Genomic DNA, 12924 nt, shown 5'->3' with positions numbered 1-12924 from the left:
GTAAACGTTTTCCCCAGTCTATCATTTGTCCTACACAAGTCTTATCTCACCTGACCCTTCACACCATCCCCACATCAGTCACAGTTGTGGTTACTGAGCACAGACTAGCATCTTTTCCAGGGTCACATATCTAGGAAGCAGCACAGCTGGGACACCATCCCTCTGGTTCCAGAACTTCCTCTCTCAGGTTTTCTGCCACACAAAGAGGCAAATTTAGTAATATTTTTTCTAGAAAATCATCTGCAATTTTAATGTGTATTGAATAAAATAGAATAATGCATTTAAACCTTTTATACTATTTGTATACATATCAGTTTTCACTGTACGTATTTGTGTTTCATTTTTTCTTGGGAACCTTAGCAAGAAATCTATTGTTTTAGCATCTTTCTAAGGCAACTTTTAGATTTATAAAATCTACTGTTTTTCTGTCTTCTAAATCTTTAACTTTTGCTTTTATTTATTTATTTTTGATTACAGATCTGTTTTTCTTAGGTTTGCTTTGTCAGTATTAAGAGGAACACATAGTAAAATCTTTAATATTCTTCTTAAAAACATAAGTGTTTAGCATTTTTCTCCCATTGTAATAGTGATTTTCAGCCAGCTTGAGAGTGTGGAGAGAGGTTCATTGTAATCTGCTAGAAGACTTGTCCACAAATATTTCAATATTCCCTTCTCTCTTTAATTGCCCAGCCCACCCTGACCTTTGAGGATTACACTGTTTATTGAGGGTGCTTGCTAATAGGTGTGCACTTCCCTCGTCAGAAAAAACCTGATGTTTTAATCATATCCCATAAGTCTTCATGTGATATTCTCGTTGTTACTCATTTGGAATACATACACATTGGCCTTATTTAGGGCATGCTTTTTAATATTAAAAAGTTAAAATGTTTTGTGTTATTCTTTATTTTTAGCTTTTTTTGTCTTGCCTGTGTAGTTTATAAATATATTGGTATTTGGGTCTGGTTTAAAGTGCTTGAAGTTCAATAGGTCACATGTTGACCAAATGTGTAAAGCATTGACCGTTGTCCTTGAGATAGAGCATCACACCAATGACCAGCTATGGTACTAGGTAGGATAGAGTTTCCCTGGAAAGAGGGCTGTGGAATAAGCTCTAGGAGAGTCTTCTTTGGTGTTGAATCCTAGCATTTAGTGTTGTGTTTGCTTCAGTATAGATTACTGAATGAATGAAAAGAATTGCTGTTTGCCACAGGTTAGGCACTTGGATTCATCAGTGTTAACAGAGGTCCTACACATTTTCCATCTGCCCTCAGTTTCAGCGCCTATAATTCCTACTTATCACATGATTTGTTGTTTGTCTATATGAACTGGCTTTTTTAAAAGATTTATTTATTTATTTTAGAGAGACAGAGCATGGAGGGGAAGGGCAAAAGGAGAGGGAGAGAGAGAGAGAGCTTTAAACGAGCACCAAGACTGATGGAGGGTTCGATCCCATGACCCAGATGGAAACCAAGAATCCAGGGCTCAGCTGACTGAGCCATCAGGCACCCTTGTATGAACTTTTTCAAACAGTTTTTATTTTTGTTTTAGCCTGTTCTCTCCCTTTATGCTTACTTTAAAGGCTATAAACGGCTGTATTTCTTAAAGGGATTTAAAGGCCTTGCCTTAAAAAACATACGTTTGAGTAAAGTTATGACAATAATAACAGTGAACATATACTGAGCATTTCCTACATGCTAATAAGCCCACTGATTAAGTGCTTTCTATGCATTATTTCAGGTAGTCCTTAAAACAACCTTCAAGGGACGCCCAGGTGGTTCAGTCAGTTAAGCATCTGCCTTTGGCTCAGGTCATGATCTCAGGGTGCTAGGATCCAGTACCCTGCTCAGTGGGGAGTCTTCTTCTCCCTCTGCCCCTCCCCACCTCGTGCTTGCTCTCTATCAAATAAATAAATAATCTTAAACAACAAACCAGCCCACAAGAGGTTAAATTACCTGACCAAGGCCACAACTGGAGAATGATAGTATAGAGATTTGGACCTGAGCAACCCAACCCAGAACCTGTAGTCATAACTACATCTCAAGAATCTTTGTAAATCAGTGACTAAGCTTTTATGAACATTATAAAACGTCTTCACATTTTTTTCATGTTATCCAGCCTTTTTAAATGAACATTTGATATTTTTCCTTCTTTGTGGTGTAAACTTTTGTGTGTGTGTGACACTTTCAATTTTATAAATGAAAGAAAATTATATCTAAATCCCAGAAATTAATATGTCCTCATTCGTACAAAGTATAGGATAGCACCATTTTCTAGAATTTTTCTAATCAAGCTGAAACTGTTCACTGATTTTAAACCTTCCAATCAAAGGAGGAGATAGGCAGGAAATTTGGCAATGAGTCAGAGAGGATGACAGAATGATTATTTTAAACATTTTTATGGTTGAAGCTGCAAAAATGTTGATGAACTATGTCCATATGTTGGAACAGACATTTAAAACTTGACATTGTGCCTCTTTTTTTAAAATATTTTTCTGTTGAGTTATACACATTCAATTGTGTAATTTTGGAAAAATGACTAAAAGCCCAAAGAAACAAGATAAAAGAACTCATAATCCCAGTGCAAGAGGAAAACATTGCTGACATTTTATAATATTTATGTCCAGAATTTTATTTCTGTATATATACTTTTTTCAAAAATGAATATATGCAGTTTTATGATTTTTTTTCTGTTAATATATTTCATTGTATCTCATTTGAATATATTTTAAAGGGCAGCCCTGGTGGCGCAGCGGTTTAGCGCCACCTGCAGCTCAGGGTGTGATCCTGGAGACCCTGGATCGAGTCCCGCATCGGGCTCTCTGCATGGAGCCTGCTTCTCCCTCTGCCTGTGTCTCTGCCTCTCTCTCTGTGTGTGTCTCTATGAATAGATAAAATCTTAAAATATATATATATATATTTTAAAGATTTTAAGAGCAGTGATTTTACCCTTCTCTTCCTCCATCTACCTTCAAAGAAGCTTAGTTAAAAACTCACTTTAATAACCTTCTCAAAATGACAAAATTACAGAGATTGAAAACAGATTAGTGGGTTCCCAGGGTGTAGAGACTGGAGGAAGGAGTGAGTGTGACTATAAAGGAGAACAAGAGGGTTCTTTGGTTTGATGGAACAGTTCTGTGTCATTGTCATGGTGGTGCTTATGCTAAGCTGTACATAGTATCTAACTGCAAAGAACCACACACACACACACGAGTGCATGTGAAAATTGAATAAAGTCTAATAACAGTATTGTAATGGTGTCAGTGATATTGTCCTATAGTTGTAAAAGATCTCACTATGGAGGGAAGCTGGTTGGAGATTCCCAGAACTCTATGTATAGCAAAATCCTATGATTTCATAATTATTTGAAAATAAAACGTTTTTTAAAAAAATCTCTACAGATGGTAAAATGAGATTTTAACTAGAGAACAAACTGAGTGTTAAAATGCAACGTAAAGAATGGTAAATTGGAAACCAGCAAGCCTGGGTTCTGACCCTGGTTTGCAGGTAGACCCCTGGCTCGCCTCTTAACTTCTGGGCTTCATTTCCTTTTCCGTAAAATAAGAAAATTGTGCTAGAAAATCCTAAGATCCCTTTTTAAGCCCTGTGATCCCACGGGGTGTGTAGATTTCTGAGTTTGCCAAGTTCTAGAATGAACGTCGGTGAATGTTAGATGGCGTCCAGAAGTTAGGGCTTGTCTAGCCTTGCAGCAGACACAGAGTCCATTTCTGTTTCTGTCTGTGTCTGTCTGCCTTGCACTCTAACAGACGTGCGGTGGCACGTGACCACAAGGTGGTGAAGGGCCCTTGAGGTGCCTGTATGGCTGTGTTAGATGACACACGAAGCCCCGTCCACTTCCATGCTGCGGTGTGAGACACGGACAATAGCTGCCGCAGGAGCTCTGGAAGAGATCACTGTAGGCTTCCACACCAGGAAGAAGCGGAATCCAGGTGTGCGAATAGACTAGTGTCGTCAGTTGTGTCTCTGAGTATGTTGCAGGGACCGGGTGACATCTCTCAGACGTGTTTTGCCATCACACTGGATTATATCCACTCATATGCCTCTTTATTCTGCCTCTGAGTTTAGATTTACTCTATAATTTGAGCTGTTGAGTAAATAGGTGGTAAATTCATCTGGATTTACTTGACGTTTTCTGCTTTTCTCTCTCTCTCTTTTTTTTTTTTTTTTTTCTCTCCTTGACCCTTTCTTCCCCTCCAACCAACTCCAGCTGAGAAAAGGAAGGGTGGGCAGACTGTGGATTCCAGCCTGCCGCTTCTAAGTGTATCTGATCCTTTCATTCCTCTTCAAGTACCCGATGCACCAGGTAGGTAAATCGAGCTGATCTGAGCTTAAGCAGCTTGATTCTTATGTCCCAGGGTCCCTTGAGAGTTGTTTCCCCACTCCATAAAAAGGAGGTGAATTCCAGGCCCGTTATTTGTTTTTTGGTAACGGAAAGGGCCTGTGCATTGGAAGGAACCCTAGTCCAATATGATTGTAACATGTTGGGGGGCACCTGTAACCATGTGATAGAAGGAACAAAATGCTCATAGTGGTTATAGTATGATGACTGAATTACTGGGGATTTCCTGTCCAGTTCCTGTTTTCCTATATGGTGCTTTTATTTTAGAAATAAAAGTTAAAGGGAATGTGAGCCAGGAGACCCAGGTTCCCTTCCTAGCACTTGAACTCTCTGAAAGCCTTCTGGGCTCACCTCTTCATCAGTGAAGTAATTTGACCTGCCTGAGTTCAAATATCCCATTAGGGCTCCAATATCCTGACTTTTAAGTGAGCAGTCTAAAAAAGTAAGAAATTGTTAGTATGTTCTGATTGAAATAGCTTTTGAAACAGTCATTGGGTGTTGTCTATGTGGGGTTCACGAATGCCAAGGATTTTTCTCCCTAATCTTTGCCATCCTTTTGAGGGTAGGGTGGGGAGCATGACATGTGGCATAGAAGCCACCCTTTAGCAAATAGATCCAGTTATTTAGAAGCATCTAGCGCCCATTTTGTTCCTGATAGGTTTTCTTTTTTTCTCATTCTTACCCTTGCCTGTTCTTGCTTTTATACTAATAGGATCTACTTGGTTCTTCTTCTCTCAGAATGTTAAAGGTATTTAACTGGCTCAAGATTGGAAGTGATCATGATATCTGTACCATCTACTTACTAAGACAGACTATAGCAGTGGTACCATGATGGTTTTTATTTCTTTGGGCAATTTGCTGACCCTCTTTAGGGGGAGCAAATACTTGCCTTGACCTGGTAGTAAATTGTGTCACTTGATAGCTTGCTGGACCTGGACACAGGTCAAAAATACCTAAGGTCACTGAGGAATGATTCAGTACAGGATGGTTAAAGGGAAGGAAGGCATCAGGTAGAGGCCCTTTTCTCAGTTGTGTCCTTCAGGTGTGCCTGGCAGTGCGTAGACAAGCCGGTTTCTGGGAGAACGCTGGAAAAGTATGGGCTGCAAACTCAGGCTGGGGCCCCCTGGCCCCTTGTTGCGGTAGTCATGGGATCAGACAGGAAGAGGGGGTTACTGAGGCATCTCCCTTGAACAGCCCGCGGGGCTCTTGCCTTACTCTTTCCCGGATAGCCCATGAGCTGTGGAAGCTGGAAGGGCGGCCTCTTGGCACAGGCCAGAAGATGAGGGTCCACAGGCGAGGAGCTGTCCTCTGCCGCGGTCACAGGTGCCCGCCGGGTCAGGGATGAGGAGCCAGGCACACGTGCCAGGTGGCTCAAGAGACCAACTCCCGGTTGTAGAGATGAGTTGTGAAGGTTGTGACGATGAGCCGTAGGTCGCTGGCTGCCTTCCACCTCCCTTACCTTTCCTGTCTCCTGATCCTCTCTCTGTATTTCTCTCATTCTGGGGGATTCCTGCTCAAGTGATACTGGTGTTCACTTTAAAACCAAGTAAGCCGCGGCCCCTCTTGGTTTTAATGGGAAATCGATTAAAATGGAACATTCTATAGAGAATTACAGGGGTATCTTATTTGCTTTATGATCCTTCAGACCAGACTCCTCTGAAGACATAAATTAGACTTGTCACTCCTTTGTGCTCCAGTGAATTTCCATATCATTGAGCATAAAATCAGGCTTCTTGTTGTGACCTGAAAGGCCCTAACTAATCTGGTTAGCCCCCTGGCTACCCCTCGAACCTGAGCTCATAGCATTCTTTTCTTCAGTCTTTCCTCCAACAGGCTGAGCTTGTTCCTACCTCGGGGCCTTTGCACATGCTGGTACTCTGCCTGGAAAGCTTTTCCTCCATCTCTCTCCCTTCTTGTCAGCTGGTATTTGGGCCTCTGCTTAAATGCGGTCTTCTTAGGCCCACCGTGGTCCCACACACCCTCGGTCACACTTCCTGGCCTTTTTCTTCATAGCACTTACTATGACACTGTCTGTTTTCATTGCTTCATTATGTCTTTCCCCACCAGGATGTCACTGTCCTGAAGGAGGGACCTTGCTCTCCTACCCAGCGCTGCTTTGCCAGGCCTAAGAACACTTAGAGTTGGCCCGCAGCGAATATTTGCAGGTTGGATAAATGAACAAAGTAAGACCTGAGGCTGCAAGGCTTATGGTGGCCCCATTGCTCTTCATTTCTGTCCCCAGCTCCCAAATACCAGACTGCCAGCTCCATAGCCTTCCATCTGTGCCTCTGCCAACTCCAGCCAGGCCTCCCATCTGCTCTTAGAGGATGAATTAATGAAGGCACAGCCCGCCGTGTCAGGAAGCTGCCAAACCCCAGAGTGAAAGTCCTAGCTAGGCTGAGCAGAGCTTCACCTCCAGCCCTTCCTGGAGCCTCCAGAATTTGGACTGTGTTGCCGCCGTGTCTGAACTGTTGTATGTACTATAACATTCAGCGTGTACACAATTCAATTCGGTGGCCTCTTTATCCAAGGACGTAGGTGGGAGATACACAGGATTGCCCTACATTCCTCCTTACCGTCTTGGAATGTCTGAGTGAAGAAAGGCCTGAGAGTTTAGGGTCTCTGGGACCTCAGCAAATGGCAGGTTTGTCTCCCTCCACCTCCTGCCCCCTTAAGGACCCAGTTTTTCATGACTTCCCGCCCACTATGGGCACCGGTCAGGCTTTTGGGTCAGTTTGTTTGTTTTGCACACATGGTTCCCTGCACACTCCACCTCCTGATTGTAGGAGTCATGAAATCTTAGACCCCTGACAACTATATGCCTTTTAATGACTTAACATTTTATTTTATGCTTTTAAAATGTTCTCACATATAATTTCCTTTGATCCACAAAGAATCCCGACTGGTGGGTATGTCAAGCAGTGTCTCATTCTCTGGGTGAGGAGGTGTGGCCCCGCTGCTCCTGTGGCAGGTGCTGTTGTACACACTCCTTTGCGTGGCCCTCGGGCCCCAGGCAGTGAAGGTTTCCTTGTCTGGAGGTCAATAAAGCCTTTGACTGGAGAGCTAAACTTAAGGTTTAGGGAAATACAAAAATGGGCTTGAACTTGTGAGACCTGGGTTCTACCCACAGAGTAGCTCCGTGATTTTGATCAAACCACTTAAACTCTGTATTCTCATCCTCAAAACTGGGGCTGTTCAAACCCACCCCATGAAGTGGCTTGCGAGGTTCGGATGAAAGCATGTGTTTGCAATTGCTTTGTAAACTTTAAAGTAGTATAAAGATAGGAAATGCTATAACAGCTTTGGTCCTGGGTCCTTATTCCCCGTGGGCAGTCCTACTCGTAATAAAGTCTTAGATGATGATATTTCTCCCTTACAGAAATTAAACTTGCTTTTCTAACCTTGGACCTTTGCACAACTGAGAACCATTGAAGTAGACTTCCTTGCTATAATGATTATTAAACTGGGGGTAGAGGGGACTAAATAATTGGATTTTTGGGGGGTTTTCATAAAGGAGCATTTCTATTTTCCAAAGCACAAAACAAATTTTCTTAGAAAGTTTGGCATTAAAAAAAAAAAAAAATCAAAGCCGTGAGCATTCGTGTGCCCACAGACCCGCCAAATGAAGCCCAGCTCTGGTGAGTCTCAAAGCATTTCACTGATGCTCACGTACTGTGTGTGCATTTATTTCACCCTCTATTGAGAACAGATAAGCTATAGGTGGTACCAAATTTAAAATATGATGGAAGAGAATGGGATATTTTCCCTGAAAATTGGCTGAAAGATCGAATCTTTTTTTTTTTTTAAACTGGTAAGATACATACAACCCAAAGTTTACCATCTTTAAAGTTCATTAGTACATTCACCTGTTTTGCAACCATCACCATCCATCCACAGAACTTGCAAAACTTAAACTCTCTACCTGTTAAACAGTGACTCTCCGTCCTCCCTCCTGCAGCCCCTGGCAACCACCGTTACTCTGTCTCCGTCAACCCGGCTGCTCCACTTACCTCATCTAGGTGCAGTCATACAGCATTTGTCTTGTGACTTGCTTATTTCATTTAACTTAATGTCCACAAGGTTCGTCAATGTTGAAGCGTATGTCAGAATTTCCTTCCTTTTTAAGGCTGAATTATATCCCATTGTGAGCCACGTTTTGTGTATCCACTCATCTGTTGGCCAGTGGAGTTGCTTCCATGTTTCGGCTGTTGTGAATAATGCTTCAGGAACATGGGTGTGCAAATCTCTCTCCAAGACCCAAGGTTCTTTGGGGCTTATATACCCAGAAGTTGAACTGCTACATCCTTGGTAATTCTATTTTTGATTTTTTGAGGAACCACTGTATTATTTTCCACAACGACTACGTCTTTTTACTTTCCCACTAACAGAGCACAAGTTTGAAGAAAAGCTTTTCATAGCAGCTCCCTCATACTGACCTCCCAACATCCGTGTTCCACAAGCCTAAGCAACAATGCATTAGTTGCCCCCTAAGTGCCGCTTTCTGGAACCAACAGCTTTTTAAAAATGTGCCTCCCGGTTTATGGCACCTGATCATCTCTTAAAAAGTAGGCAAGAGAAAGCGTGTTTTCTTAGTGGTTTGTAGTCAAGATGGGCGTTCCTCTTAGAGCGGTTTGCTGGCGTCTTCCTCACTTCCAACTTCTGTTTTGTGATGTTAAAAGGTCCAGAGTTGATCACCTCTGTGTATTTGCTCTGGAAAGTTTGTCTCTCTGCACATTCAGTTCCCTGGAATGAAGTTGGAATGGGGCAGGGTGGTTGATTTTCGCTTCCAACTTGCAGATGTTACAGACAGTTTGGTGTCTGGTTCTCAATGACAGGAACTATTTAAAGTGACTAGATTTTAAAAACAGCATCTCTCATCACAAGACTTCAGACGGGATGTACATTTCCAAAGCCACAAAGCTGCAGCAGCCAGACCCTCTTTTCTGATGGGGCTGCATCAAGCTCTGCCATGTTCAGTGGTTCAAGATGCTCATGATCGTATCCCTAATTAGGGCCGAGATGGTCCTTGAGCAGGCCCGTAGTCCTTTTAGCCTACCTAAGTAGACACCTGGCCTTTCTCTTTTGATATTTTGTAAGAGAGAAAACTCACAACTTGCAGCATGTCCCAGTCTCACATCAGGAGGCAGTTTTGATTACCTAACCTTAGACAGGTTTACGAAGGCTTTAACCTTCTTACTTTGTGGTTGATATTTTCAATAACTACATCTTGAGAGAAACGAAAGAGAGGACTCCAGAACGGATTCACTCCTACCTCTTCCTCTCTTCCCCTAGTCCCCAATGCCCCTTGACTTATGCTTGAGAGGAGAGAGGGGGGTGTTCAAAAGATCCTTTTTCCAAGTCCCCTCTTAATTTTTCAAAGTACTAACAATCCTCTCCTTGAAGAGCACTCTCAGTTTCCAGTGCCCAGGCGAACTCCTGCATCACTTTGCTCCAAGGGTCCACCTTGTCCACCTTCTCAGTCCTTTCACTGCGATTTCAGTGCTTCTCCATGCTCTTAACCAGACTCATTTTTATTTGGGAACCCTAGAGACTCGAAAAACAACAGAGTATGGTAACAAGCAAGTGATAAGAAAATAACCACTGATGGAAAAATAGGAGCAGACAATTCATGAAAGAAGAGATAGAAATGACCATTCAGCATGTATATGTCCATCATCATGATGAATCCAAGAAGAGCCATTTATGAAACAGTGAGATGCTGCAGCCTCTGCCATCAGCTTGGAAAGAGGGAAGACCCACCACCTCATGGGTGACGAGTGTCTGAGAAAGCAGAAGCGCTCAGACCCTGCTAGTTGATGTTCTCTTTCCTAAGGGGCCACCTGGGTGGCTCAGTCAGTTGGGCGTCCACCTGGTGAGTTCCTTCTCTGTCCCACCCTGCTGCCTCCTCCCACATTTCACTTTATGCAGGGACTTCTGCTTTTCTTCTGATCTCACACCAAGGCACGGGAGTAAAACCTGGAACTCCACCCATTCTCACTCCTGTAATCTCAGGCACCTGGGGCTTCGTTAGATCTCAACAAGTCGTGAAGTGTTCATGGAGGACTTGATTGAGGTTTGGGATCTTAAAGAATACTTCCTGCCCACGTTCCTGAACTCACCACCCTCTTTTCTGCACCACTCTTCCCTCCCGCCACACAGAGTGTCTTTATATAACCGTAAGAGGAATTCCTAACATGAGTGACTCGAGGCCATCCCTCGATGCCCGCGTGAGGCCTGTGGGCTGTGTCCTTGTGCCTCCCGTTACATCCTCTTCTGGGTTCTTCGTTTATAGTGATCAAAAATGAGCAACAATAGCTTGAGATGTGACTTCTAATAGCCTTTACCTTTTTAAAGGAGCCAAAGCCTTAGTTAAGCCAGAAGGCGGAGTCTCTAGTGTCTAGAAGGTCTGGGTCCTAGTCCTAGCTGGGTCTGTGGCTTACCTGCTGTAGGCTCTCAGGCAGGTGGCTGCATCTTCTGGAGCTGGTTTCTTCATCCGTAAATGAGAAGGCTAATTGAATAAAAAATCCGAGGCTCCTTCCAGCGTCAACACATCTTTGATGACTTGGCCGTTGTGCACGGGGCCATGTCTGTGTAAAACCCTATTCTCCTGTATCGATGGAGATAGGCAGGCCCTAGTGGGCAGCCTGTGGGGGAAACTGAAGTCATGTCCAGGCTGTACCATGTCCCGTCTGTGACTTTGAGCAAGTCGCACATTCTCTTGGTCTCTATCTCCATTCTTCTGAACTCTACCAGTATTCCCAGACCCCCCCCCCAGGGTTTTTTTTGTGTGTGTGAATAAAGAATGAAAATGTTTGACATCAAACGCTACAGATGGAAGTGGTGACCATAGTTACAGTGGCCCCTGGGCTCCCGCACTAAGTGAGACTCTTCTGTCGTCTGGGGAGCGCTGGGACTGACAGGCTGGCTTTGCACCTGCTGGCCACCTCACATATGCTGTGGCTCTGCTCTCACTCCTGGTTCTCTGTCTGCTACGGCTCTGTCCCTGCTCCTCCCTCCCACATTTCAGGATTCGAGTATCCTCATGCAGCAGTGACCATGCAGGTGATCTGTGTGAGCTGAGTAGCCTGTTACTTAAGGTTTGGTCTGAAGATAAGCCCCCTAAATTTGGCAGCTCGCCCCATCCCCACCTTATTCCATCTCACACACACACACACACACACACACACTTTTTTTTACCCCCTCACATTGTCTTTTTGATAATGGTTAATCAAAATATTAGATTCTTGCTGAAGTACCTGACTTTCCAGTTGATCTCCTAGTCTCCTCCCCATGGAAGCCAAAAGGCAGAGATGTGAAGTAGGGTATGAGAGGAGACCGAGAACTGGGGACACAGAGATCAGTAAGATACCTACCCTGTCTTCAGTCCCGTTGTAAGGGCTGCAGGAGAAGTGAGTGCGGAGTGCTCCAGAAGGTTCCTGATGTGGCAGGGAGGATGGGGAAGGGCGTAGAGGGGATGACACTTGAGTGACCAATACAAAAAGATGGTGGGAGGTGTGTCAGTTGTACAGTTGAGGAGGTAAGGACAGAAGTTTAAGGAATGACCCCATGGTTGCAGCGAGTCACTGGAAAGTCCAGAATCCGGACTCTGAATTTGGCTAGCCTAAGGTTTTGCACCGAGATAAACTACTGTATGAAAGATAAGCAGGTAATTTGGGGTCATTACTTTTTATCCATTGCTTCATAAGATTGCAAATATAGGAGTTCTAAAAGTGAAAGAAGCAAAAAATCACTTTTCTGTACATGAAAGAAGTTCTTTTTGGGAATAAAACAAAAGCTAATGTTCAGAAAAATGAAAAATTAGACTTTTCAAGAAAACTGTCTTATCTTTGCCAGTATGCTAAAAATTGTCAGATATTTTTAACATCTTCTCTGCTGGGCAGCCCCGGTGGCGCAGCGGTTTAGCGCCGCCTGCAGCCCGGGGTTTGATCCTGAGGACCCTGGATCGAGTCCCACATCAGGCTCCCTGCATGGAGCTTGCTTCTCCCTCTCCCTCTGCCTGTGCCTGTGTCTCTCTCTCTCTCTCTCTCTCTCAATAAATAAATAAAATCATTTAAAAAAAAAAAAAAAAAAACATCTTCTCTGCTAATAAAATGTTATTCACGATGCAAGATTAATGCTGATGTGGTTACACTTGTACACTTGGTTAGTAGTCCGGTTTTTTTCCCCCAATGTTGAGAAACCTCTTGTCTTCAATATGAGTATCAGGTATAAATGAGAAAGGTAGCATATTGTCATTTAACTCAAAGATGTCTACATGCCGTACGCTCCAAAGACAGTAAGTTGATTTCCCATATAAAAATATCTTTTTCTGCAGTGTGTTACTTTTACCAAAGCAGATTATCTTGCCAAGACACTAAAATCCATTATTTTGTTTCATCTGTGTAGTTATAGATCACCTTAAATAACACATCACCTAAAATTTGGTTTCAGTCCCTCAGCAAATACCAAGTTCATCTTATCTGGATTCCTGATGGCCTAGAAGAATGCAGAGTCACTAAAATGTTCTATACACATACTTGAACTTCAAGTCACTCTTTTTCTCAATTT

The 12924-nt window shown here is 43.2% G+C and overlaps 1 protein-coding gene across 8 annotated transcripts in view; it reads left to right on the top strand.

The window, feature by feature from the left end:
• The window catches only part of AAK1 (AP2 associated kinase 1), a 148226-nt gene that overhangs the window by 125526 nt on the left and 9776 nt on the right, over positions 1-12924 (top strand). For 5 of the 8 annotated variants that reach the window (XM_055328165.1, XM_055328168.1, XM_055328166.1 and 2 more), the window contains exon 17: positions 4225-4320. In XM_055328165.1, the coding sequence (XP_055184140.1) occupies positions 4225-4320 (96 nt within the window). The other 3 variants (XM_055328171.1, XM_055328169.1, XM_055328170.1) reach the window with 3 other exon arrangements.

This window comes from Nyctereutes procyonoides, unplaced genomic scaffold, assembly GCF_905146905.1.
Source record: "Nyctereutes procyonoides isolate TBG_1078 unplaced genomic scaffold, NYPRO_anot_genome, whole genome shotgun sequence".
NCBI classification, from domain to species: Eukaryota; Metazoa; Chordata; class Mammalia; order Carnivora; family Canidae; genus Nyctereutes; species Nyctereutes procyonoides.
The sequence above is the reverse complement of the archived record's forward strand: the minus strand, read 5'-3'. Positions and strand labels throughout refer to the sequence as shown.